Source organism: Lepidochelys kempii, chromosome 10 (assembly GCF_965140265.1).
Source record: "Lepidochelys kempii isolate rLepKem1 chromosome 10, rLepKem1.hap2, whole genome shotgun sequence".
Taxonomy (NCBI): Eukaryota; Metazoa; Chordata; order Testudines; family Cheloniidae; genus Lepidochelys; species Lepidochelys kempii.
This window is the reverse complement of record NC_133265.1, coordinates 79,683,835-79,708,199: the sequence shown is the minus strand read 5'-3', so window position 1 is coordinate 79,708,199 and position 24,365 is coordinate 79,683,835. Positions and strand designations below refer to the sequence as shown.

At 40.6% G+C, this 24,365-nt stretch overlaps 2 protein-coding genes and 1 non-coding gene across 9 annotated transcripts in view; 2 read left to right on the top strand and 1 right to left on the bottom strand.

Moving 5' to 3' along the window:
• The first annotated feature begins 703 nt into the window (after positions 1 to 703).
• On the top strand, positions 704 to 22,544 carry TIPIN (TIMELESS interacting protein). Of its 4 annotated transcripts, none has more exons than XM_073304400.1 (8): positions 704 to 866; positions 4,611 to 4,766; positions 8,167 to 8,260; positions 9,681 to 9,756; positions 12,356 to 12,478; positions 13,975 to 14,038; positions 18,337 to 18,540; positions 21,939 to 22,544. In XM_073304400.1, the coding sequence occupies exons 2-8, from the start codon at positions 4,634 to 4,636 to the stop codon at positions 22,082 to 22,084; spliced, it is 840 nt and encodes a 279-aa protein (XP_073160501.1). In that variant the 5' UTR covers positions 704 to 866; positions 4,611 to 4,633; the 3' UTR covers positions 22,085 to 22,544. The 4 variants fall into 4 exon arrangements, with proteins under 4 accessions (XP_073160501.1, XP_073160502.1, XP_073160499.1 ...); XM_073304401.1 differs by having other exon boundaries at positions 704 to 1,030; XM_073304398.1 differs by having other exon boundaries at positions 704 to 1,066.
• The window catches only part of DIS3L (DIS3 like exosome 3'-5' exoribonuclease), a 36,498-nt gene continuing 26,858 nt past the window's right edge, over positions 14,726 to 24,365 (bottom strand). For all 4 annotated transcript variants that reach the window (XM_073304389.1, XM_073304391.1, XM_073304390.1 and 1 more), the window contains one exon: positions 14,726 to 24,328. In XM_073304389.1, the coding sequence (XP_073160490.1) occupies positions 24,023 to 24,328 (306 nt within the window). In that variant the 3' untranslated portion in view covers positions 14,726 to 24,022. The remainder of the gene's footprint in view (positions 24,329 to 24,365) is intronic.
• LOC140895218 (small Cajal body-specific RNA 14) lies at positions 16,093 to 16,228 on the top strand. Its single transcript, XR_012154153.1, has one exon.

Here is a 24,365-nt window from a genome sequence, read left to right as displayed (position 1 = left end):
TTATGGAACAAAGCTAATTTTTGGCAGGCTTGACTTTTAATTTTTCGAATACTTGGGGTTGGCAATACTGTAAATTGGAGCCATCCTTCACTTCTGCGTTATGAGCTCCCCTCCCCCCCAATGTAACATCAAACATCACACAAATAATTGCAGAAGATCATTTGTTTCAGACTGCAGAACTATAGGGAACTAAGACCAGGCAAATAGGCCATTCCCCGGGCTGCAGGAGGGCAGCGAGCCCGCACGAGAGACGCCCTTGGCAGGGTCAGTATGGGGGGAGCCATTTAATAATGAATGATTAATGTGACGGGTCGCAACGCTATTTCAGTATGTTTGGCTCCATCAGCCTTAATTCCTGGATTAATTGATCAATTAGCAATGAATAATAAATTACTGACTCAGGACTATAAGGGGCCTCCAAGAACAACACAATGCGAAGGCGAGGCCTCGTTCAAAAAGGCGGAGAATTGTTGCTGGAGGGAGTTAGAGACTCCGAGCAGACCAGAGCTGAGGGAGAAGCCGGGGTGCTTCACCACGCGCCGAGTCCCTCAACCCGAGCGAGCGAGGCCGTTGGGACTCTTGGCGCCAAGGGAGGCCGAAGCACAAAGGATCTGCGAGAATGCGTCGCGCGCGGTGGTTTTTTTTGAACACTCGCGAGATTTCATCATTGAGGGTGGGAGGAGAGCCAAGCTTTGACGGGACGGGGAGAGGGCGCGAACACGGCCGTGTTCTCGCGGTCTTTCCTCGTTCCTCCTCCTCTGGCTGCGCGGATGCCCGGTCGATCCCAGAGGCGGGCGCGCTGGATTTGCCTTCCAGCCGCCGGGACGTGGGGGAGGGGCTGGCGCGAGGCCGGGGCCGGCCCTGAGGTACAGAGCGCCGTTCCCTCGCTCCCCACTGCCCAGCCGGCTCCCCTGACGGACGGAATGAAAGAGGGGCTGCCTCGGGGAGCCTCCTTCCCATGGCGGCTCGGTCCTCTCAGACTCTGTCTTCCCCAGTGGGTGGGGCAAGCACCCATCTGCCCCCGGCCTCTGTGAGTGGCCTGACCGGTCCGGGAGCCGGCCGGCTCGTGAGTACTTTGCACCCAGGCGAGCTCCGGGCCAGGCCTTGGTTGGGGGCCAGAGGGGAGCGGGACCTCGACTGTGGAGGGCCGTGTCGCCCGCTGGCCTCACGCAGCCGGCGGAGCTGTGGCCCAGCCCGGAGCCCGCCGACCCCCGGCGGAGCAGTGTAGGGGGCACACGGGCAGTCCAACAGCCACCGGTGCCTGGAGCTGGCTCCGCCTCCTGCTGCGGGTACCCATCGGACTCCTGTAACTGCAGGAGATCGGAGGCCAACTATTTCTCTCTCTAGTTTTGTGGACCTTAGGAACTGCCCGAGTGGGTCAAGCTGACGGCCTGTCGAACCTGTCTCTAGCAGTGGACCAGCTGCTTCAGGGGAAAGCACTAAAATCCTCGCAATGCAGGGCTGGGGAACCTTTTTTGTATCCGGGACCACTGACCCACAGAAAAAATCAGTGGCAGGCCACACACACAGCCTGGGGGGGGAGGGCGTAGAGGCTGGGGGTGTCCCCTAAACTCTGGGGTGGGGGCAGAAATGAGGGGTTCAGGGTGTGGAAGGGGGCTCTAGGCTGGGACGGTGGTTGGGGTGTGAGCTCGGGAGTGGAGGGGGCTGTGGCCTAGGAGTTTGAGGTGCAGGAGGGGGCTCTGGGCTGCGGCCAAGGTTTGGCATGCGGGAGCGGGCTCACAGCTGGGGTAGGGGGTTGGGAGGAGGTTTGGGATGTGGGCTCTGGGAGGGAGTTAGGGTGGGGGTGGGGTTCTGACCTGGGACAGGGGGTTCAGGGTGCAGGCGCCGACCAGGTGGTGCTTACCTCCAGCGGCTCCTTGTTAGCAGCAGGGCTAAGACAGGTTCCCTGCCTGCCTGACCTCTGCACTGCTCCCAGAAGCAGCCAACATGTCCGGCCCCTAGGCGGAGGCGCAGCCAGGAGGGTCTGCACGGTGCATGCTGCCCACGCCCACAGGTGCCACCCCCACAGCTAACATTTTCTGCTGTTCCCAGCCAGTGGGAACTGTGGAGCTGGCACTGGTGGTGGGCAGCACGTGTGGAGCTTCCCTGGTCACTCCTGCTCCTAGGGGGCTGCAGGGACATGCCGGCCACTTCTGGGAGCTGTGTGGAGCCAACCAGAGTTTTAACGGCCTGGCAACACCAGCTTCCCGTGCAATGGGGTGAGCGAGTGCTCCCGGCTCCAGCTGTGCTGGGGGGATGCCAAGGTTTGGGGCTTCCAGCCCGCATGCTGTAGGTTACCCACCCCTCTCATAATCGGTCATTATGGAATAGCTTGGTGACATGGGAAGGTTTTATTTCTAGCCCCATTAATTTGGGGTTAAACTATGCTTTGAAGCACAAAGATTTATGTTAGAGCTGGTTGGATTATTTTTTTTCCAGGAGATGTTGATTATTTTTATTTTCATAAAAAATACCCTAGAATGTTTTCATTTTTTGACACGTTTTCCATGGAAAGCAGACATGTCTCATAAAATATGACCAAATATTTTTGTAAGACTGTTTTGATGGACAATTTTTGACCAGCCCTCCTGTTTATGTCCCATAATGAAACTGTCCAGTCAATTTATCTGTGCAAGCGGCAGAGTCCTGTGGCACCTTATAGGCTAGCAGATGTATTGGAGCATAAGCTTTCGTGGGTGAATACCCACTTCGTCGGATGCATGTAGTGGAAATTCCCAGAGGCAGGTATAAATATGCAAGCAAGAATCAGGCTAGGGATAATGAGGTTCGCTCAATCAGGGAGGATGAGGCCCTCTTCTGGCAGTCGAGGTGTGAACACCAAGGGAGGAGAAACTGCTTTTGTAGTTGGCTAGCCATTCACAGTCTTTGTTTAATCCTGAGCTGATAGTGTCAAATTTGCAAATGAACTGAAGCTCAGCAGTTTCTCTTTGAAGTCTGGTCCTGAAGGTTTTTTACTGCAGGATGGCTACCTTTAAATCCGCTGTTGTGTGTCCAGCGAGGTTGAAGTGTCGCCCACAGACAACCTGTAGCTCACGAAAGCTTATACTCAGATAAATTGGTTAGTCTCTAAGGTGCCACAAGTACTCCTTTTCTTTTTGTTCTCCTACAGGTTTTTGATTATTGCCATTCCTGATATCTGATTTGTGTCCATTTATCCTTTTACATAGGGACTGTCCAGTTTGGCCAATGTACATAGCAGAGGGGCATTGCTGGCCCATGATGGCGTATATTACATTGGTGGACGTGCAGGTGAATGAACCGGTGATTGTGTGGCTGATCTGGTTAGGTCCTGTGATCGTGTCGCTGGTGTAGATATGTGGGCAGAGTTGGCATCGAGGTTTATTGCATGGATTGGTTCCTGAGTTACTATGGTCTGTAGAGACCAACAACTACAAGATCTTCACCAAGCATTCTCAAAACTACGATACCCACACGAGGAAGTAAGGAAGCAGATCAGCAGAGCCAGACGTGTACCCAGAAGCCTCCTGCTGCAAGACAAGCCCAAGGAAGAATCCAACAGAACTCCACTGGCCATCACATATAGTCCTTAGCTAAAACCTTTCCAACGCATCATCAGTGATCTACAACCCATCCTGGACAGCAATCCCTCACTTTCACAGGCCTTGGGGGCAGGCCAGTCCTCGCCCACAGACAACCTGCCAAGCATATTCTCACCAGCAACTACACACCGCACCATAGTAATTTAACTCAGAAACCAATCCAGGCAACAAACCTCGATGCCAATTCTGCCCACATATCTACACCAGCCACACTATCACAGGACCTAACCAGATCAGCCACACCATCACCGGCTCATTCACCTGCACGTCCACCAATGTAATATACACCATTATGTGCCAGCAATGCCCCTCTGCTATGTACATCGGCCAAACTGGACAGTCCCTACGTAAAAGGATAAATGGACGCACATCTGATATTAGGAATGGCAATATACAAAAACCTGTAGGAGAACACTTCAACCTCGCTGGACACACAATAGCAGATTTAAAGGTAGCCATCCTGTAGCAAAAAAAACACTTCAGGACCAGACTTCAAAGAGAAACTGCTGAGCTTCAGTTCATTTGCAAATTTGACAGGATCAGCTCAGGATTAAACAAAGACTGAATGGCTAGCCAGCTACAAGCAGTTTCTCCTCCCTTGGTGTTCACACCTCTGCTGCTAGAAGAGGGCCTCATCCTCCCTGATTGAACTAACCTCGTTATCCCTAGCCTGATTCTTGTTTGCATATTTATACCTGCCTCTGGGAATTTCCACTACATGCATCCGACGAAGTGGGTATTCACCCACGAAAGCTTATGCTCTAATGCATCTGTTAGCCTATAAGGTGCCACAGGACTCTGCCGCTTTTACAGATGAAGACTAACACGGCTACCACTGTGATTATCTGTGTAAGTATCCCATCCTTTTAATCTTCTGGACTACTTGGTGTTTTGAATCCCTCATGTTAACTGGCAAACATATTTTCCATAAAATGCGGGTATCGTCAGACAAAGTATGTGTATCTTTTTAGTAGTTCACATCCTGTTCTCCACACCCCACCTATTTGAATGTCTGACACTCTTCTTTAGGGGAAAAAGCTTAATTTTTGAAGATGATAGATCCACTAGCAAACAACTTGTTTGATCTTCCTGAGTACGATGATACAGAAGATGAAACTTTTCCACCTCTTCCACCTCCTTCCTCCCCAGGGAGAGATGATGTTGAAGGAGCCCTCGCTAATGAAGGTGAATATCTTCTAGAACTAAAGAATCTCTATTGCAGCATAGATACTGAAATACTGTGAAATTGACTGTGGTGTTAGTGTCGTACTCTGTTAAATTGGTTTATAAAATTCTAGTTATCTAAAATTGATTGGAAAAATTGTTCTGCTTCTGTAAATTAAAATTGGACCTGATTGTGCATGATAAACCCTGCAGGGGAACGAAACATTTTCTGTATTGCACACTCCCCATCAAAATATCTGTAAAACAAAATAGATGTTTCAATATACTTTTTTATTCTGAAAAATCTATATTCTTGTAATATCAATGAAAAGGAATGAATACTACAACACAGAAACCAAATAGTCAGTGAACACCACTTGCTTCAGATTACCAGTAATAAAATACTTTCACACATTGCAAAGTGTGACTACTTTTTTTTTTTTTTTAATGGAACAGGAGTTGTAACATTCTGAAGAATAAGGGTGCTAAGCATAACAGGTTGTAATTATATGGATTAAGAAAAATCCAATTATTAAGTACTTCAGGATATATTTTAATTTTAAGGGGGTGAACAGGGAAGTGGCAAAGCTTGCAGATGATACAAAATTAATCAGGATAGTTAAGTCCAAATAGAGTGCAAGGCATTACAGGGGCATCTCACAAAACTGGGTGACTGGGCAACAAATAAAATGGCAGATAAAATTGTATGTTGATAAGTGCAAAGTAAAGCACATCTGAAAAAATAATCCCAACTTTACATATACAACGGTGGATTCCCAATTAGCTGTTAGCACCCAAAAAAGAGATCTCGGCGTCACCATTGATATTTCTCTGAAAACTTCTGCTCCGTGCACAGTATTGGTCAAAAAAGCTAACCATATGTTAGAAACTATTAGGAAACGGATAGAAAATAAAATATCATAATGCGACTCTATAAATCTGTGGTGTACCCGCACCTTGAATACTGTCCAATTCTAGTTGCCCAATCTCAAAAAGGATACAGTGGAACTAGAAAAAGGTCAGAGAAGGGCAACAAAAATGTTTATGGACTGTTCAGATTAATAGAGATGACTAGGGATGGGACTATGTTGGAGGCCTATCACTCCATTCTTGATTTTGAAGAAGTGAATAGAGAAGTTCTGTTTACCTTTTAAGAAATTGTATTAAACCTGCTGCCTATTAAACAAGAGGAAATACTTTTTCACACAACACACAGATAACCTGGGGAACTCATTGCTGTGGGATATTGTGTGCCCAAAAGTATAACTGGGTTAAAAACAAGGACTGCATAAGTTAATGAGGAATAAGTCCATCAATGGCCATTAGTCCAGAGGGTCAGGGATGCAACCGCATGTTTGGGGCAACCCTAAACTTCTGACCATGAGAAGCCAAGATGGTGGATCACTCCATAATTGCCCCCTGAGGCTCTGGTATGGGCCACTGTCCAAGACACCATACTGGGCAAGATGGACCATGGTCTGACTCACTATGGTAGCTCGTTTATTCTTAGTTTAAAAATTTGGAAGACTTGAATATCTGATAGCCAAATAAGTTGACTGGACAGTTGTTTTATATAAAGATGGTACACTTTGACTATGAATAATGTTAAACTTCCATTTCTCAAATATTAGATTTTACATATGAATTCCTTGATTCTTGATTTACATCCCTTTTAGAATAAAGTGAAACGCTTACTGATCAGGAATAGATTGGTTTGGATAAGCACACTAATGTTGATATGTGGAAATGAATTTCCCAACTGTTGAATTTTCTGAACTTCAGAGAATAAAGCATGTAATATAAGAATTTATGTACAGATTGTACAGTGCCTATAGTAATGGGGCACCATTCTTGGTTGGCCCTTAGGTATTACTGTAATAAATCTGATTAACATAGACCCTAGTCTTGTGATGAGAACGGTAAGGATGGACCATGTGACCACACAGAGTCCTGTTTGAAGTCAGTTTTGGTTCATGGAACTGCCTTTTCAGAACACGTTACGCAATCAGGGTCTTAGTCATATCCTACAGGGTTATCCAGTAATATTATTTCCATATTTCACTGAGTTCAGCTGTTTTATTTTTGATTCCCAGAAATCTATCTTTCATAACTGGCAATGGCTACCAGGCCTGTAGTTATATCAGGACTGTCACAGAGAGACTTCTCTTTGCAATGTCCCTGTTCTTTTCTTCTCTTCTATCTAATGCACTACACTCATTTAGCAAACTCCTAAGGATTTTTAAAAATTTGCTGATAGAGTATCTCCCAGTTTATTTTTCACCTGAGGGGATTAATTATGTGTGAGCCTCTTTTTTTTTTTTTTTTGGATACTTTGAAAAAGAAAAAAGTGGGGGGGTGAGAATTACGAATAAATTAATTTGGCTTGTTTTTGTAATCCTCTGAGAAATCTCATGTTGACTCCAAAACAAGAATACTGTTAAAGTACTGCTTTGTTGGTTATTCTACTATGACTCTCTAAAGTTTAGGTGACATGGCCATTACTCAGGTGGCTCTGGTCAGCATCCCTACTTTTTCATTCAGTTTTGAATTAATCACCATCTGTTTAGGGCAGTGAGGGTCTACAGACTATGCCTAAGATTTCCAAAAGGGTCCACACCTCCATTCGAAATTTGTTATGGATCCGCAAATGAAAAAAGTTTGAATACCATTGGCTTAGGGCACTTGAGAAAGTTTTGCCTCCCTAAATAGATACCAGTTTCACATAGCTTTACTCTGAGAGCACTTAACTTAAGCCTTACTCTTAACACATGCTTAACTTTATGCACTGTTAAAGGCAAAAGGATTATGCATTGTGTAAAGTTAAGAACGTGTGTAAATCTTTGCACAATCAGGCCTTAGTCTAGTTACCTTTTATTTTGTTATTGCAGCTAACTCCTCCTCTCTTCCCCTCCTCACCCTTTCTCTCTCCCCTCCCCCCAAAAAAAATCCTTAAGGACTCCTGACACCATAGTTATAATTTATAGCCTTGATTTTTGGTGTTAAAGCACACACAGTGTATTGTTGTTTACACTAATTAACAAAATATAACATAACATAAATTATTAATATAACAAAATATAAAAATAACACATTTTAAAAGTAGAGTTTTTCATTAAGATGGGAAATAGTTTTATTATTTGCCAGAAAAGATCATTCTTTTAAGATACCAGGAATATTCCTTTTTCTTTTTAAACACTTTTTTAATAAAGTTCATTTGGGGGGAAAGGAGAGAACATATAGGCATCAGTTATTCACAGTGACATGTACAGAATGTGCTCTGTAAACATTCAGAGGAAAACTGGCAACTGGTAGAGCCAGTGAGATATTAGTAGAACATAAACATGCAAAACATTAATTTGAGTAATGATAGTTTGTATCACTTGCATTATAGATTTATAGTATGTTGTGTTCTATTTGTCAGAGCAAGATGGAAATAAACCATCCCAAACGAAGGATTCTACTGTGTCTATACAGAAGGCAGTTAAAAGGCCAATACCTAAATTAGATGCTCAAAGGTATTTATTGCACAGTGTTCCTATGTACTGGTGATGATTTCAGTGTTCAAAAAATAGTAATCTTTGTGTGACTGCCTGGCAGAAATGATTTAGGGTGTTTATATGTTTCCACATTAACCACTTGGTCATTACCAGGTTTTAGATTAAGAGATGAATATATTTAGCTTATTGTTGCCAAATGTACCTGATCCTTTTGTTCTTCACTTACCTTTATAGTGCTGTTATCCTACATCATACTTTTATTGTAAGCGCTTTGGGACACGAAAACTGTTTTACTGGTAAAGTGTCATATATGAGAGTGCATTTTTTCTGTATAATATCTTTTATCTGTCCTTCAGATTACTTCAGATTTCAGCCTGTCTCAAGAATATTTCTTCTGACTTTTTTTTTTTTAATTGGGAAATCCTTCAAAATAAGACTTCAGATTGTTGATCTTTCCCAGGTGTTATCCAGTCTTGTGAAGTGCCGTAAAATCTGATTTTTATAGATATTATACAAATTCTTGCTCTCGAGATTATATTTGTTGTAGTTAGCATTGTTAAGGAGTAGAAAATAATTTCCTTCTGCATCCTTCTGTTTCTTTTTAAATGGGAAAGTAAACAGGGCTGAATCCCTATGTTGTGAAGATGTGTCATTTAGGTATACTAAATGTTATTCTAGGATATCATACTTGAGTGTCTTGGAAGCATTCAATATTAACCTTTTGGTTATCTGTATACTAGCACTGGTCATCCTCTCTGTTCCACATAGACTGTAAATTGTTAGGGCTGGGACCGTTTTTTATTACGTTTGTATTAGACACTGTACAATGTGGCCCTGATCCTGATTGAGGAATACAAATGTTCAGCATATCTCATGTAAATACCTTGCAATGCCGGCTACAAAAGTGCCATGCATTATCTCCCATAAATGAAAACAAACTTGTTTGTCTTAGCAATTGGCTGAACAAGAAGTAGGACTGAGTGGACTTGTAGGCTCTGAAGTTTTACATTGTTTTGTTTTTTGAGTGCAGTTATGTAACAAAAAATCAACATTTATAAGTTGCACTTTCATGATAGAGATTGCACTACAGTACTTGTATGAAGTGAACTGAAACATATTATTTCTTTTATCATTTTTACAGTGCAAATATTTGTAATAAAAATATGAAGTGAGTACTGTACACTCTGTATTCTGTGTTGTAATTGAAATAAATATATTTGAAAATGTAGAAAAACATCCAAAATATTTAATAAATTTCAATTGGTATTCTATTGTTTAACAGTGCGATTAATTTTTTTGAGTTAATTGCGTGAGTTAACTGTGATTAATCGACAGCCCTAATAAAAAATCACAAATAGTAAGCTTTAGAATTTCTAGTTGAATAACTTAAAAAAAAATTGAAAACCATATTAACTCAGGACATTTTTCATATTCACAGGTTAATTTCAGAGAGAGGACTTCCAGCCTTGCGACATGTATTTGATAATGCAAAATTTAAGGGTAAAGGACATGAGGTAAGAAATATTGAACAATTTTTATCCTGTTTCTTAGGAATATAGTTTGGTTGAAAGGTTTACTTTTTGTAATTGGGAGGAGTGAAGTACAGCTCCAGAACTAAATCAAACATTACCTTCTAAAAATGTATTAAAATTTCATCCTAAACTAAAATAGGGCCAGCTAATGCTATTTCAAATGCATCTTGTTGGGGATTTTTCAGTCATATTAACCTACACCAACTGAAGAAATATGATCGGAAAAATGCATCCTGACCTTAAACCATTTCTAGTTAACTTTCCAAACTAGAACCATTCTGCTGGAACTTTTGATGTGCCCACAGAACGATTGTTTTTAAACTTTGGGAGGGTAATAAGACTGATTATTCTGTTTTCAACAGATATTGTTAGTGTCTTTGAATAGTTTGACTTAATAACGTGGTTTAATTAAGTTTTACACATATAAAAGTTAGAAAAGTACTAGGAAATTCAAAGTTATTGTTCCCACAACAGCTGTAATTTAATTTTTAACCTTAAAGAATAAATTAACATGACTAGAATAGAACATACAATATATGTGGACTGCTATGATTGCTATGGGAACCACCAAATTCCTTGACTTTGTAAAATCTCAGTTACAACATTGCATGTACTTAAGCATTTTTGGGGCCATTCTAAATGACACTGAGTTGGAATGTTCCATTGTTAGAGGATCAGCTGAAGTCCTGTGTGCTCTGGTCTCACCCTTGCACATGATTCTCCACTTGAAGTGGTGGGAAAAGCATTTGGTGTAAACCTATCTGAGGTCATTTTAAATTCCCTTTGAATCACAGCAGCGGTAGCATGAAAAGGACTTCGGCAAAACTAAGGATCTGATCTGAAATGTTTGCAAGAATGGGATGGTTTTAAAAATATATCTATATTTAATTCTTGTAATTCTGTTAATGTTAGACTATTTTTGTGATGTTTTAGGGATCACCCAGTTAGGGGTTCTGTTATCACCTGCCGTATAACCTTGGGGTCCCTTAATGCTGTGCTACTATGGCTCAGGTCCCTGACACGAGCCACCTGCCCACAAAGTCTCACCCTGGTTTCCACCAGCCTAGTTACTTCTTGCAGGGTGACACCAATAACCCTTTATCCCCACGTCTCCCCAAATCCATCCTCCCTGAGTTCTTAACTACCATACCTCTGATTGTTCCCCTTTGGTTCATCACCCCTAAAGGCATGAATCTTGCCGCTCAGTTATCAGTTGACTTTGGGGGAACACAGTGTCTGCTGTTTACTTGGAGTAAAAATAAACTAAAGGTTTATTGAATAGAAAAGCCACAGATTCAAAGATGAAATAGGAAGGGAGAGTAAACAGTACTGTTTCAGAGTGGTAGCCGTGTTAGTCTGTATCAACAAAAAGAATGAGGAGTACTTGTGGCACCTTAGAGACTAACAAATTTGAGCATAAACTTTCGTGGGCTAAAACCCGCTTCATTGGATGCATGCAGTGGAAAATACAGTAGGAAGATCACACACACACACACACACACACACACACACACACACACACTGAAAAAATGGGTGCTGTTATAGTGTGTATGGCAACACCCATTTTTATATATATATCTTCCTACTGTGTATATATATATATGCATACAGAGAACATGGAAAAAATGGGTGTTGCCATACACTATAACAGCACCCATTTTTTCATGGTGTGTGTGTGTGTAATCTTTCTACTGTATTTCCCACTGCATGCATGCAGTGAAGTGGGTTTTAGCCCACGAAAGCTTATGCTCAAATAAATTTGTTAGTCTCTAAGGTGCCACAAGTACTCCTCGTTCTTTAAACATTAATGTGTAACTTGTATAATAAAAAAGATGCAACCTTAGGCTTTACACTTCCATATACCTATTGCCTTTAAACAGTTTCCCAGTGTATGCCCTAGCCATAGGGAGAATCCAGAGTTTCACTGACATCACTTGCCAAATGACTGCCCCTCAGTTTCTGGAAGAAAACCTCAATTGCAAACCTGCTTTTACAACGCTTTTCCATCTTTCCTCTTCCTTCCACCCACATTCAGAACCAGAGTCTACATATCTCATGATCTTCAAGTTCAGAACACTGCAAGCTTTCATAAGACACTTGCATAGTACAATAATACAGTACGCAGTCATTTGCTTCATCTGCTCTTTTGGGGGGTTTTAAAACTTCTGTTCTCTGCTTGGGGTCTCTGGACCCTGATTGTCACAATTGTGACAATGAATCTTTCAGCACTTGTTCGTTTTTTTTCTCTTCTGTTAAAGAGCTTTTGTTTACAAAAACAATTAATTTTCAGTTTATAGGTTTTTGAAAAGGTGCTTTTAAAGTCTATGCAGGTGTGTATCTGAATGCTGATCACCATTCTTATTATAGATTGGCTACACTCTTTTGTAATAGCCCATAATAGCAATCATTAATTTATCTAGTACAATGTAAGATCACCTGATACACTTACCTGTTCAGTTTCCAGGAGACTTTCAGCCTTGCAAAAAACAAGAGCTACCAGTGTCTTTGAAAATGTTTCTCACGCTATAATCTGCAGACTTATCCAACTGTTGGAATGGCATGTCATTTATTTATGTTCCAGACAGAGGACTTGAAGACACTTTTACGACACATGGAACACTGGGCTCATAGGCTGTTCCCTAAACTGCAGTTTGATGATTTCATGGAGAGAGTAGAGTCTTTGGGAAATAAAAAGGAAGTTCAAGTGAGTGCTTGTCATGTCCTTTTTTTATTTTGTTACAAATACCATATTGTACAAGAGACAGAGTTTGGGAGAATAATACTGTGCAAAAAAGGAAGACAAGTTATAATGCTCTCCTAAATAATTAATTAAATTAAATGCACATCTTTATTTAATTGAATTAACAATCTCAATCAGTGTTGAATAAATTGTTTAAGAGTTCATTATACATTACCTTTCATTCAAAACAGTATTTCAGAGAACATGCTGTAACTTGTAGGTGCATCCTTTATTACCAAAGTAAGTTATTTTGGAGTGCTGGAATTTATTTTTACATTTACATCTGCAGCAGAATGTTTAGTAGGTGTGCTGTTTCCTGCACTGCTTAAGGAAAGATGGGGAACCCGAAAAACAAACTTCTAACAGCACAGAGTTTCAGCCCAAACAGAGAAGCAGGGAAAAAGAGGAATTGTAAGGAACTGTGAAGAAAGGCACAGATCTTCCTGAGAGGGGAAAAGAGGGTGAAAGCAGGTTAGCAGCAGGTTAAACACTTTACCATCACCTAGAAAGAGATGATACCTCACAGGCAAAAATAGCAGACCAGTAGATAACTGTGAATGGAGGCCTGAGTAGGAAAGCTTTTAGTCGCCAAAAGCCTAGCAAAAGAGGCAATTGTTCACAATCTGTCTATTTTCCTCTGTATTGGTTAAAAGTAAAATGTGCTCCAATTCCTCTTAGCCTGGCTGTTGGAGACATTCAGGTTATATTGCTAAAACTGATTGACTCACAGATGTTAAATTTTATCTGACCTGGTCTAATACATACACAGGCTCGTAACCATCTCTTCTAATACAAGAGCATATGGAGGGGAAACAAAGTAATTCAAAATCTCACAAGTTTTGACACGGGTATAGCATAGTGGAATTGGTTAAGGGTGAGCCAAAAAAAGAAATGGAATCCAGAGGCCCCGCAGTACTTGCTTCAAGCTGCATCAGTATGGCAGGACCAGTAATTATGCTGCTATTTACTGCCAGTCCATTGTTGCACTCTGCAGAATCCTGGGTTTGGGGAAAGGCAGTGGAAGATCAAGTGCTGTAGGAATTAATATGGTATTAACCCACATAAATTTATACTAAAATTTTTTGGAGGGAGAGGGAGGCTTACTGCCAAGTTCAGCTTCTCTTCCATTCTGATGTAAGTGCGAGAACGGTGAGTAGATGGAAGGCAGCATACCATTTAGCTGATTTTCTTTTCCTTAGAGACCCCAATGTGGTTTTCTTCCTTCTGGACTATGCAGGACATCAGTGATTGAAATGTTAGTAAAGGTGTGCGCGCCTGGTGTGGTGGCAGGAAGCCCTGTGATTACACCCTGTATCCTCAGTTGTATATAAATTTACCAATTAAGTTTCAGGTTTTACATTAAGCTTTATGTAACTCTCTCTTGTTTTACTGAGAAATAGTGCAAAGATGTTTTGGTGAAAACATTGATCTATAATAAACAGCATCTGTTCTCATTTCAGACCTGCTTAAAGCGAATTAGACTTGATCTTCCAATTTTGCATGAAGATTTTACAAGTAATGAAGGCATGTATGCTTTTCTGCAGCTTGTTCCAGTAGTTTATTTAAACATTAACTTGTTCTCAACTTTCACAGTCAATGAAAAAATAAGGTACAATGGAAAAACAATACATCTGCATCCTTGTATGGGGGGAGGGGGAAACTCCTAGGATTATCTGGTCCTCGCTTTTAATAACATGTCTCTGTAGAAGACTTATAGAATTATGCTAAATTTTTTTTGATCACATTTAAGTCTATCCTCTACAGCCTGATCAGGCTATATATATCTCTAGAGATGAGTAGCTTTCAGTAAAGGAGAAGTTTCTCAACATCTTATTATCCATTCTCAGCAGGGAAATAGGTAGTGGATAATACATTAACCCAAAAGCAGGACATCAACAATGTTTGACTTGTTAGAGGCTTCAAGAAGCTTTCTATTTTGACATAAAATGAACATTAGGGTTCCACTTCACCTGTAGAGGTGCAGAATCGAAGTGCTCTTGCAGTTTACTAGTCTGTGGTTGATAGGAAATGGAAGGTTCATTAAAAGAAAAGGAGTACTTGTGGCACCTTAGAGACTAACCAACCTACTTGAGCACAAGCTTTCGTGAGCTCACCCGATGAGGTGAGCTGTGGCTCACGAAAGCTTGTGCTCAAGTAGGTTGGTTAGTCTCTAAGGTGCCACAAGTACTCCTTTTCTTTTTGCGAATACAGACTAACACAGCTGTTACTCTGAAAGGTTCGTTAAGTACATCAAGTGATTTATGTATGTATAAGTTTCCCATTTTAACAGAGTAGTCAGTCTATATGACGATTCTTTTCTTGTTAAAAATACTTATTGGTGTCTGCTGCCACTACTGTATTTAGCTCTCTGTGTACGTACTACTCCTTTTAATTCTTTCCACTATCTCAAAATCATACTTTTTTTTTTTTAATGGCAATAGGGAATTTTGAAGTGGCTAATGCAACAGTTCTTTATATAATCAAATAGTGTTTCAGATGAACCAGAAAGCAGTCTTATTACTAGTCTGTGGAAAATTTTTTTCCTTGCATGAAAAGTGAGTTGGATTCAGTTAATGTTGTGAAAGAAATTGTAATACTAGAGAGAAGTAACAGACCATAGTTCTCCCTTGGGTCCTCATTGCTTATGGTGAGCAAGCAGTAAGAAATCTTTCCCTTTTTCTCTATGATCATTCTGTGGCAGAACTAGTGAAACATATTACCACCTTCCTTGTCTGCTTGTTTCATTGTGGATAAAATCTGTTTAGGCTGTGCTATGAACAGTAGTTCTAAATTATCTAGATGAGGTATTAGTTACCATGGGGATCTGATTAGATTAGTGATCTGATGCTGTTGCCTCTATAGCAATGACTGTAATCTGGCCAAATCTCCAGTCTAGATGATGTCTTGGAGCTACACAATAAATAAATTGTGCCCATAGGGGGTTGCAGTCATCTCAGTCAATTCTTTTTATACTTCCTTGTTCCTTTTCATGTTGAGTGTTTTTTTGTCTTCTGGCCTCCTTATTGTCCCACAGTGAGTCAGCCTGAAGAGGGAGATACTGTGACTGGGGCCAATCCTTATCATAGCCCAGTTTATCTACTTCATTTTGGGAAGGATCTATTAATATTGTGTAGGTTCTCCTCTGTGTGACAATGGAACAATGTTGGCATGTAAAGTCAAGAAATATAAACTGTAAGCACAAGAGTTAATACTAGAAAAAATAGTGAGGCTTATTTTATCAATTTTAATTGATCATATGTAAATATGAGGTATCTTACAGAATAGCATAGACACAAAAATGTATGTCCATAGACCATTTTGTCATTAAATGCAGAAAACCTTTAGAGAACGCAGATGTTAATGTACAGACAGTGTTTTGTAATACTCATGCTTTCACTGCAGTGTTTCTGAAAAAAAAAGATAATACGACAATGTGTGAATGACACTCCATATTTTCGGGTGACTCTGTGCCACGAAAAACAGTTCTGAGAAAAAGCTAACTAGCTTTGTGATCAAATATGTTATGCAGGAGACATGAGTTCAAACCCAGTGTGAGACATTAGTGCAACTACATAAATGTGGCTGTATTTGCTGTTGGTTGTATTTGTTAGTAATCTAATGCAACCCTAAACAGCCACGTACATTAAAACACATGGTTCCTGCCGACAGAGTCTGTCTAGTTATCAGACTTTCTGTGCGATGGCTCCATACACTAGTTTTTAAAATCATGTTATAGTAGAACACCAATTTTACAAACTGATTGAGGAGTTAATAAAATTGAACAACTCAAAATTACAGTAGGTCTGCTGCACTGCATCAGTTTCTTCTTGTCCTTCAAACCAATGCCAGGCAGTTGTCAATGCACTCAAGGTGTCAGAATGTGCAGGGATAGAATCATAGAATATCAGGGTTGGAAGGGACCTCAGGAGGCCATCTAGTCCAATCCCCAATTAAATCATCCCAGCCAGGGCTTTGTCAAGCCTGACCTTAAAAACTTCTAAGGAAGGAGATTCTACCACCTCCCTAGGTAACGCATTCCAGTGTTTCACCACCCTCCTAGTGAAAAAGTTTTTCCTAATATCCAACCTAAACCTCCCCCACTGCAACTTGAGACCATTACTCCTTGTCCTGTCCTCTTCTACCACTGAGAATAGTCTAGAACCATCCTCTCTGGAACCACCTCTCAGGTAGTTGAAAGCAGCTATCAAATCCCCCCTCATTCTTCTCTTCTGCAGACTAATAGAATCATAGAATATCAGGGTTGGAAGGGACCTCAGGATGTTCACTTGTTGTTCAACAACACATTTATGTGACTTATTTCCCTCCCACCCTCCCAGTCAGGGAAAAATAGTTTTTATTACAGGTTGTTCGTAAGATTGGCATTCATAAAATCAAGATTCTGCTGTCTTTTTTTTAAAAAAAGAGAGAGATTAAGACTGATGGCACTAGCAGTTATACCGCCGTGATAGATGCCTCAGGGTTTGTCTGCATTTAAAACACTGCAGCAGCACAGCTGCACTACTACCTATACCAACAGGAGGGGTTCTCCCCACGGCATTGGTAATCCACCTCCCTGAGCGGTGGTATTCGGAGAATTCTCCCGTCGACCTAACGCTATCTACATTGCGTATTAGGTCAGTTTAACTGCGTTGCTCAGGGGTCTGGATTTTTCACACCCCTGAGCGACATAAATATACTGACCTAATTTCCTAGTGTAGACCAGTCCTCAGATTTCAAAGAGAGATGTTTCATAGAGAATTTTCAGAAGTAGTTGAAAAATTTGAGCAGTTGCTTGGCGGAAGTCAGCTTGAAAATTCTATTCAAAAACATTTTCTGCCATCTCATTGCCTTGGGGCACTTCTGAGATGCATTCCTTTCAAGTGAAAGGACACCCTAATCCTCTACTCTGCTGGGAGAGGGATGTGTCTATAATGGAGTTAAAACCAGGAACTCCTGATTTCTAATACTCTGTACACTTGCGCAAGTCACTCGATTTCTCTACCTCCATTTTGCATCTTGTAAAATATGGCAGTCATGCTGATAAGTATTCCCTATTTGTAGCAACATAATGAGGAGTTCCAAAGAGTGACTGGTTTTGCATTTGATAGACAGCTAAATTAACAAATGTATTTGAACATGTCTTGTTGATTCCCAGCATCAGAGAATCAGTCAGCTCTAACCCTCCATTTTTCTTCACCAGGAGGAAATGTGGCACAGTGGAGAATCTGAACCTTTTAACAAGGATTTAATGTGTCATTGATTTGGCCAGACTTATATCGGTATAAAAATCCACACTCGGGGAGGTAGATTAACTATGCCAAGAGGAGAAGTTCTCCTGTTGGCATAGTAGCATGTTCACTAAAGGGCTACAGCGGCAGAGCTGCAGCACTGCAAGACTGTATGTGAAGACAAGCCCTTTGTCCTACCTCTTATTCACCTCAAACCTTCAAGCCCAATGTATGGACCCTGGTGCAGCCAAAAACACAAAACAGAAAAACCAGCAACCCAGAAACACCCCTGTGCATTCAGAACTTTTAATTTTTTTTTTTTTTTTTAATGTGGACTATTTGGTGCTGGTCAACACTGTTAGTATTCCAGGGGGAAAGAACACAGATTTTATAGAAATCAGAGACCCACTATCTAGCCTCATTTTAAACCAGTGAATTATCTCTAGCTACCAATGTAGTCTTTACAATTTTAAAATTTATTTTCTAACGTGGTTTTACAATCTTAGACCTACATTGAAACTTTTGGTTTCACTAATAGTAAAGCTTTGGCTTCAAAAGTGCTGATGGTTTTTACTCATGCCTTTTTATATACAGGTAGTGGAGGGGGAAATAATGGGCTCAAAATGTCTCCTGAAGAAGAATTAGACCCCTTTTCTGAACATGTGAAGGAAAAATTTGATTCTCACTCAAGTACTGCCCTGACAGAGGAGCAACAGCGAAGAATTGAGAGAAACCGGCAACTAGCCTTGGAAAGAAGACAGGCAAAGTTGCAATTTAACAGTCAGTCACAAGAAAATGGTAAATAGTAACACAATTTTGCAGTTTAAATGCTGATAAGTAATGTTCATAGCTTAGAAATCTCAAAGCCCACACCATCAAACCAAAGAAGAGCACAGGACATGCTTTAAAAATATATTTTAAAAAGCTGCTGATTTTCTAGGGCAGGGGTGGCCAACCTGGGGCTCCAGAGCCACATGCAGCTCTTCAGTGGTTTAATATGCGGCTCCTTGCATAGGCGCCAACTCCGGGGCTGGAACTACAGGTGCCAACTTTCCAATGTGCTACAGGGTGCTCACTGCTCAACCTCTGGCTCTGCCCCAGCGCCACTCCACTCCTTCCCCCAAGGCCCCCACCCCTTGCCCTGAGTCTGCTGCGCCCTTGCTCTTCTTCCTCTTTCCCCACCCCCTGCACACCACAAAACAGCTGATCGCGGCCAGCGGGAGGCACAGGGGTGGAGGATTAGGTGCTGGTCGGTGGTGCTGCTGGCGGGTGGGAAACACTGGGAGCTGATGGGGGAGGAGGGCTGCTGGTGTGTTACTGTGGCTCTTTGGCAATGCACATTGGTAAAGTCTGGCTCCTTCTCAGTCTCAGGTTGGCCATCCCTGTTCTAGGGGGTTGTGCTTGTATGGAGCAGTAGACACCTAACTGAATGGTGTTTTCTGAAATGCTCTATTTTTCAGGATTTAACCTTTACCTGTGCAAAGTGGGAGCTTTCACTGTATTGCAGTTAAGATTAACCATTCAGAAAACCACACAGATAAACCCCTCCCCAGAGAAAGTTACCTGTCAATTAAGCTTTCATATTGGAGGGGGGAGTTTCTAGTCTTCATGGTTCTAAAGATAATGTGTATATGGGCTAATGTGGTGATATAAGAGGGGTTAAATTATGATGTAATGGATACACATTAGAGACTGATCCACTAGTCTTGCCTCTTACTTCCTATTAGAAAGTGGCAGGCTCAAAAACCCTCTATAGAGCTAGGTTTTCTTCTTTTCTTTAGGAAGTTTTAACAGGTTTACAGATTCTAGCTATGTAATTATTGGAGACTATATATCAACCATTACAACAGTGAGCTTTTGCTGAGAGAAACATTACACAGTAATACATAGAGATCCAGTGATCTAGAACATGGTGTTACCATGTTAGAGTGAGTATCTTGACACTCACTACCCATGACATGTCATTTCTAGTGATTTTTATTAGTGGAGTGAAAATCTCTCATTACACATTTAACAAATCAGGTATGTCTATCAAATGTTAATATTCAAAAAAATTGCACAGGTGTGCTTTTTCCCCCGAGGACTGTACTTTGAGTGGTAACCAAATATCTATCTGTCTTCTGTCTGTTTTGCTGGTAATTTTCCTAAAACAACCATCTCCCACATTTTAAAAACATTTCTCTACAGTTCACTATTTTGCCCTCCCCCCCCCCCCCCAAGTGGGAGGCTAGCAATAGCCTACTAATAGTAGATAAGATAATTCTTCATTTCCTGCTGTGTGACCATTTCCACTAGGAAGCCCCAGGAGGATTACCAAAGGATACATTGGTAATAAATATCCAATTATTTGTGATATTTGGTTACAAATTCCATCCCAGTACTCTGGCTAGATATGGCCATCATCTGTGCATAAAAATCTTTCACCACAATTTCTCCAGAATGTATCCATCTATTAACCTGATGGGTGTGAGGGTACCACTGAAATAGTATCTCAAATAAATTTTCTTATCCTACTACAGACTGAGGTTGCTGGTCCTTTTTTGTAGATCAGACTCCATTCCTCTGGGGTGATTTGTCTATATAGATCCATTCCCAGCATGTCATATAGACACTTCTTTTTTTTTCTTTGTTAGGAAAGTTGTCAAAGGGGGATGCAAATTAGTTTTGGGGGTTTTTTTGTTTGTTTTTTTGTCAAAGTTAGCGGTCTAGAAAAGCTGTTGTATAGACAGTTGAAAAACGTAATGCCTAACCTGAAAGTACTGGTACCCTAGGACAGGGGTTCTCAACCAGAGGTCTGGGGCCGCAAGCAGGTTTCAGGGGGTCCACCAAGCATGACTAGCATTAGATTTGCTGGGGCCCAGGGAAGAAAGCCAAAGCCCTGCTGAATGGGACTGAAGCCTGGGGCCTGAGACCCACTACCACGTGCCAAAGCCTGAGCAATGTAGCTTTGTGGCGCCCACTGTGGTGTGGGGCCCTGGGCAGTTGCCCTCTTTGATACCTCCTAAGCCAGCCATGGCTTTTATATACAGGAAAAATGTTGTTGGGGCATAGCTGGGATGTGGAGTTTTTATAGCATGTTGGGGGGGAGGGGGTGTCTCAGTAAGGAAAAGGCTGAGAACCCCTGCCATAGGAGTGTGTGCCAGTTAGTTTTGATCTCAATTTTTTTTTTTTGCTTAATAGCTAGTCAACTGTTTGTATTCTATGACTTTTGCAGTTTGGGTTAAGATCTGGATCAGAGTAGGCAACCTATGGCACGTGTGTCAAAGGCGGCATACGAGCTGACTTTCAGTGGCACTCACGCTGCCCGGGTCCTGGCCACCAGTCTGGGGGGCTCTGCATTTTAGTTAATTTTAAATGAAGCTTCTTAAACATTTTAAAAACCTTATTTACTTTACATATAACTAAACTATTGTCTATTAGAGACTTATAGAAAGAGACCTTCTAAAAACATTAATGTATTACTGGCACCTGAAACCTTAAATTAGAGTGAATAAATGAAGACTGCACACCACTTCTCAAAGGTTGCCGACCCCGATCTGGATCATTTGCAACAGATGTCATTAGCAAGGGAAAATAATTTCTTCTCTAGTTCTAGTCCAAACCCATAGAGTAGCCTTTGCTAAAGGATGTGTATAAATTTCTGGAAGGTGTGATTATTGAACAAGAAAATTTTGGCAGTGTAAAGGCTTAGTGTTTGGCTGGGTTAGAACAACCCCCATCCAGTACTGCTTTGATCTGGCTGACTTGATAGTAACAGAATATTTGTGGTCTGCATAAAGTATGTGCACTCACTCTTGATCTTTTATTATTTTACATAAATTCTATAGTCATCCTCTGTATTCCTGCTAGGGTTTTATCTGGGATTATTACAGAAAGATATCCTTGGCAAAATGTTCATTTTGACTGTGTCTATTATTCCCAACCAAGAAGTTGCAGCTAGACTTCTACTTTAGGGATAACTGATGGCACTTTTTTTCTAAAATGCAGAAAGTAAGTTGATTGCTGCATCTTTATCCATCTCCCAGCAAAACCCTGTGCAATTATCTTTGCTGGTCAGAGATTTCAAATTAGCGACTGTCCTGAATTCTTGAGGGTGGCGGCTCAGAGGTATGAGCCTGAGCAATTAAATTGCAGATGATAAATGAAACTGGAGTACTTTGACATCATAGGCAATAATGTTTTACTTTTTTAAACAGATCTGTCTGCCACCCAGCCAAATGAAGAATTAAAAACAATTGTGGCTCGGGATCCAGCTGACCTGACAGAAGTAGAAATTCAAGCTACTGATATGGAAGCTGTAGACAAAGATATACAACTTAAAGGTGCAGAAGAAATCAAATAACCTTTCCTCTGGATACAATGACGTTTTAGAAAGACCCAGATATCTTAATATGCTCAAGTGTCACTGACTTCTTCCCCCCTTCCCTTTAAACCTTGGACATTCTATGGAAAGCTTAGTCATGACATCAATGTAGCTGGACCAGATTAATCCATTTCTCTGTGTAAAAAAGCAGATATTAGCTCTAGTAACTGTTTTCTCCAATACCGTAATTCAAGAAAGGAAACTAACACACCTACTCTCTATTTCAACTGTTTTTTTAAAACTTGCGTTTTCCACAGAGACAAAAAAAAGGTATCAGTGAAAATATTGACATTAATTTCTTGGATCTATACTATGAAGTGACTTTTTTTACTTATACAATTCACATTCCTCAAGTTTAACTTACCTGGGTCTTGAAAGCCTGAGTTTGTATAAAGTTTTTTACATCACGTTAATTGTGGGGTTTTTGGTTGTTTTTTTTTAATAGAACATAAGTGATGGTTCAGTGTCAGGAACTTTTTGCTCAGTATCAACATGCACCCTGTCTTAACTGTTCTGAAGCATTTTGTAACAGTACTTTGTTATGAAATGCTTATATTTTAGTAAGTTATTTTATCCAGCACCTTGAAAGTTATTAAATTTTGGAAACCAAATTTGAAAAATATTCTCTACATACACTCATATGATGGGCCCACACAAATTTGTCAATCAAATCTGCTCTAAACACTCATTTGGTGTTGCTTAAGTCATGAGACAATCACATGACAGGAAGTTAAGTAGCTTCAGATTTACAATTGTTAAAGCATTCTGTGGTCAAGGGGGGGGGTATCTGATAGTGGACTTAGCCATTCATCAACAAATCATCTGAATTCTGGTTATCCTTTTAAAGGATTTTTGCCTCCTACAACAAGTGCTATGTATTTATTCCCTTATTTTAATTTTTCTTTTAGAGAAGGGAGTAAGCACAGAAAGCTTGCAAAACTTCATTGAAAATTAAGTTTAGAAAAGGGTTTTTTTAATTGTGGTAGTATACCAATACAGGAAAGTTGAATGGACTTTCTGTAGGAATTGGGTGTTTAACTTCCTTTTCTAACTTTGAAAACCTCCCCAAAGAAATTTTCTTCAGATGATAATCCTTTCATGCTTTATTAAAGCCATCAAACAATGTTACATTTAGCTTCATATTAATTTTGATAGTGGCAGTGAGGCTCCCCTAAAGTGTCCCTTCCATTAGTATGTTATAAATACCCACAGAGGTTCCAGTAATCAAGTTAAAACCACATGTACCAGTAACCATTTTTGTTTGTTTATACAGTAACTGAGTTAGAGGCCAGTGAAAATCACCCACAACTATGTTGATAATCTTGGAATAAGGCCTGGAAGCATGATTTAATTTGTATTGTAATTGTAGACAGCTTTGAGGTTTTTTTAAAGTGCACTTTTGTGTAGCAAGCATATAAAGGGTGAAACAGAACTGCTTCATTCAGGTTTAATGTAAATAGAGCTGTAGAATTAAAAAGGTATTTAAAGTTAAATTAATTGGATCAAAACTAAAGGGGCAAGATTAGTGGTGGTCTGGCTACGTCAGTGTTGTATTGCTTATGCAGATATATATAGGTTCCCTACAAGAATCTAGTTTAGAAAAAACAATGTCCAGTCACCTATTTTTTAGATCAAGATCAGATTTGTTTTTTTAAAAAGGCATCTTAAGTAGTTTACCCCAATACAATCTTTAGTCTTTCAGTGAGAATACAGTAGTTAACCATGTATAAAACATCTTAAATCAACTACTGCTGTTTCACTCTAAAATCAGTGTTAAATTTTACTTAAGGTACAGTTCAAATTAGCAAAAGCAGAAAACATTAAAAATGGTTTATCAGCTTACACTATCCATTTTAAAAACGATTTAAAATTGTGCAAACCTGCTTCAGTGGAGCACAGCTAAATACTATTTCATGCTCAGTTACCAGCTGATACATCTAGCAGAGCCAAGTCCCTAATTTCCTCAAGCAGTTGGTACAAGCTAACTCCCTTTGTTTGGCAATACTCCTGATGTTCTTCTTGAATTACTTCAACTCTGTTTTTTTCTTGGGCAAGTAGAGCTTCCTCTGCAGATCTGGTTACTTCTTTTACTAAGTCAGTTTTCATTATGTGGAAATTCTTCTGGTAAAGCTCTGTGGCTGTATTCTTGTAAGGTATGTTGCTAATTATTTCAAGCTTGATGGTGTCAGGATGGCAGCGTGAACTCTGCACAGATACTTTTACCTTAGAAACAAAAGTACACAATGTTATTTTTTCCCTT

Excerpts from the sequence above, each read along its gene's own strand:
- TIPIN (XM_073304400.1), top strand. The coding sequence starts at position 4,634 with ATGATAGATCCACTAGCAAACAACTTGTTTGATCTTCCTGAGTACGAT. Across the intron at positions 12,479-13,974 it reads GAAATAAAAAGGAAGTTCAA|ACCTGCTTAAAGCGAATTAG; the intron begins GTGAGTGCTTGT and ends TTCTCATTTCAG. Across the intron at positions 14,039-18,336 it reads AGATTTTACAAGTAATGAAG|GTAGTGGAGGGGGAAATAAT; the intron begins GCATGTATGCTT and ends TTTTATATACAG.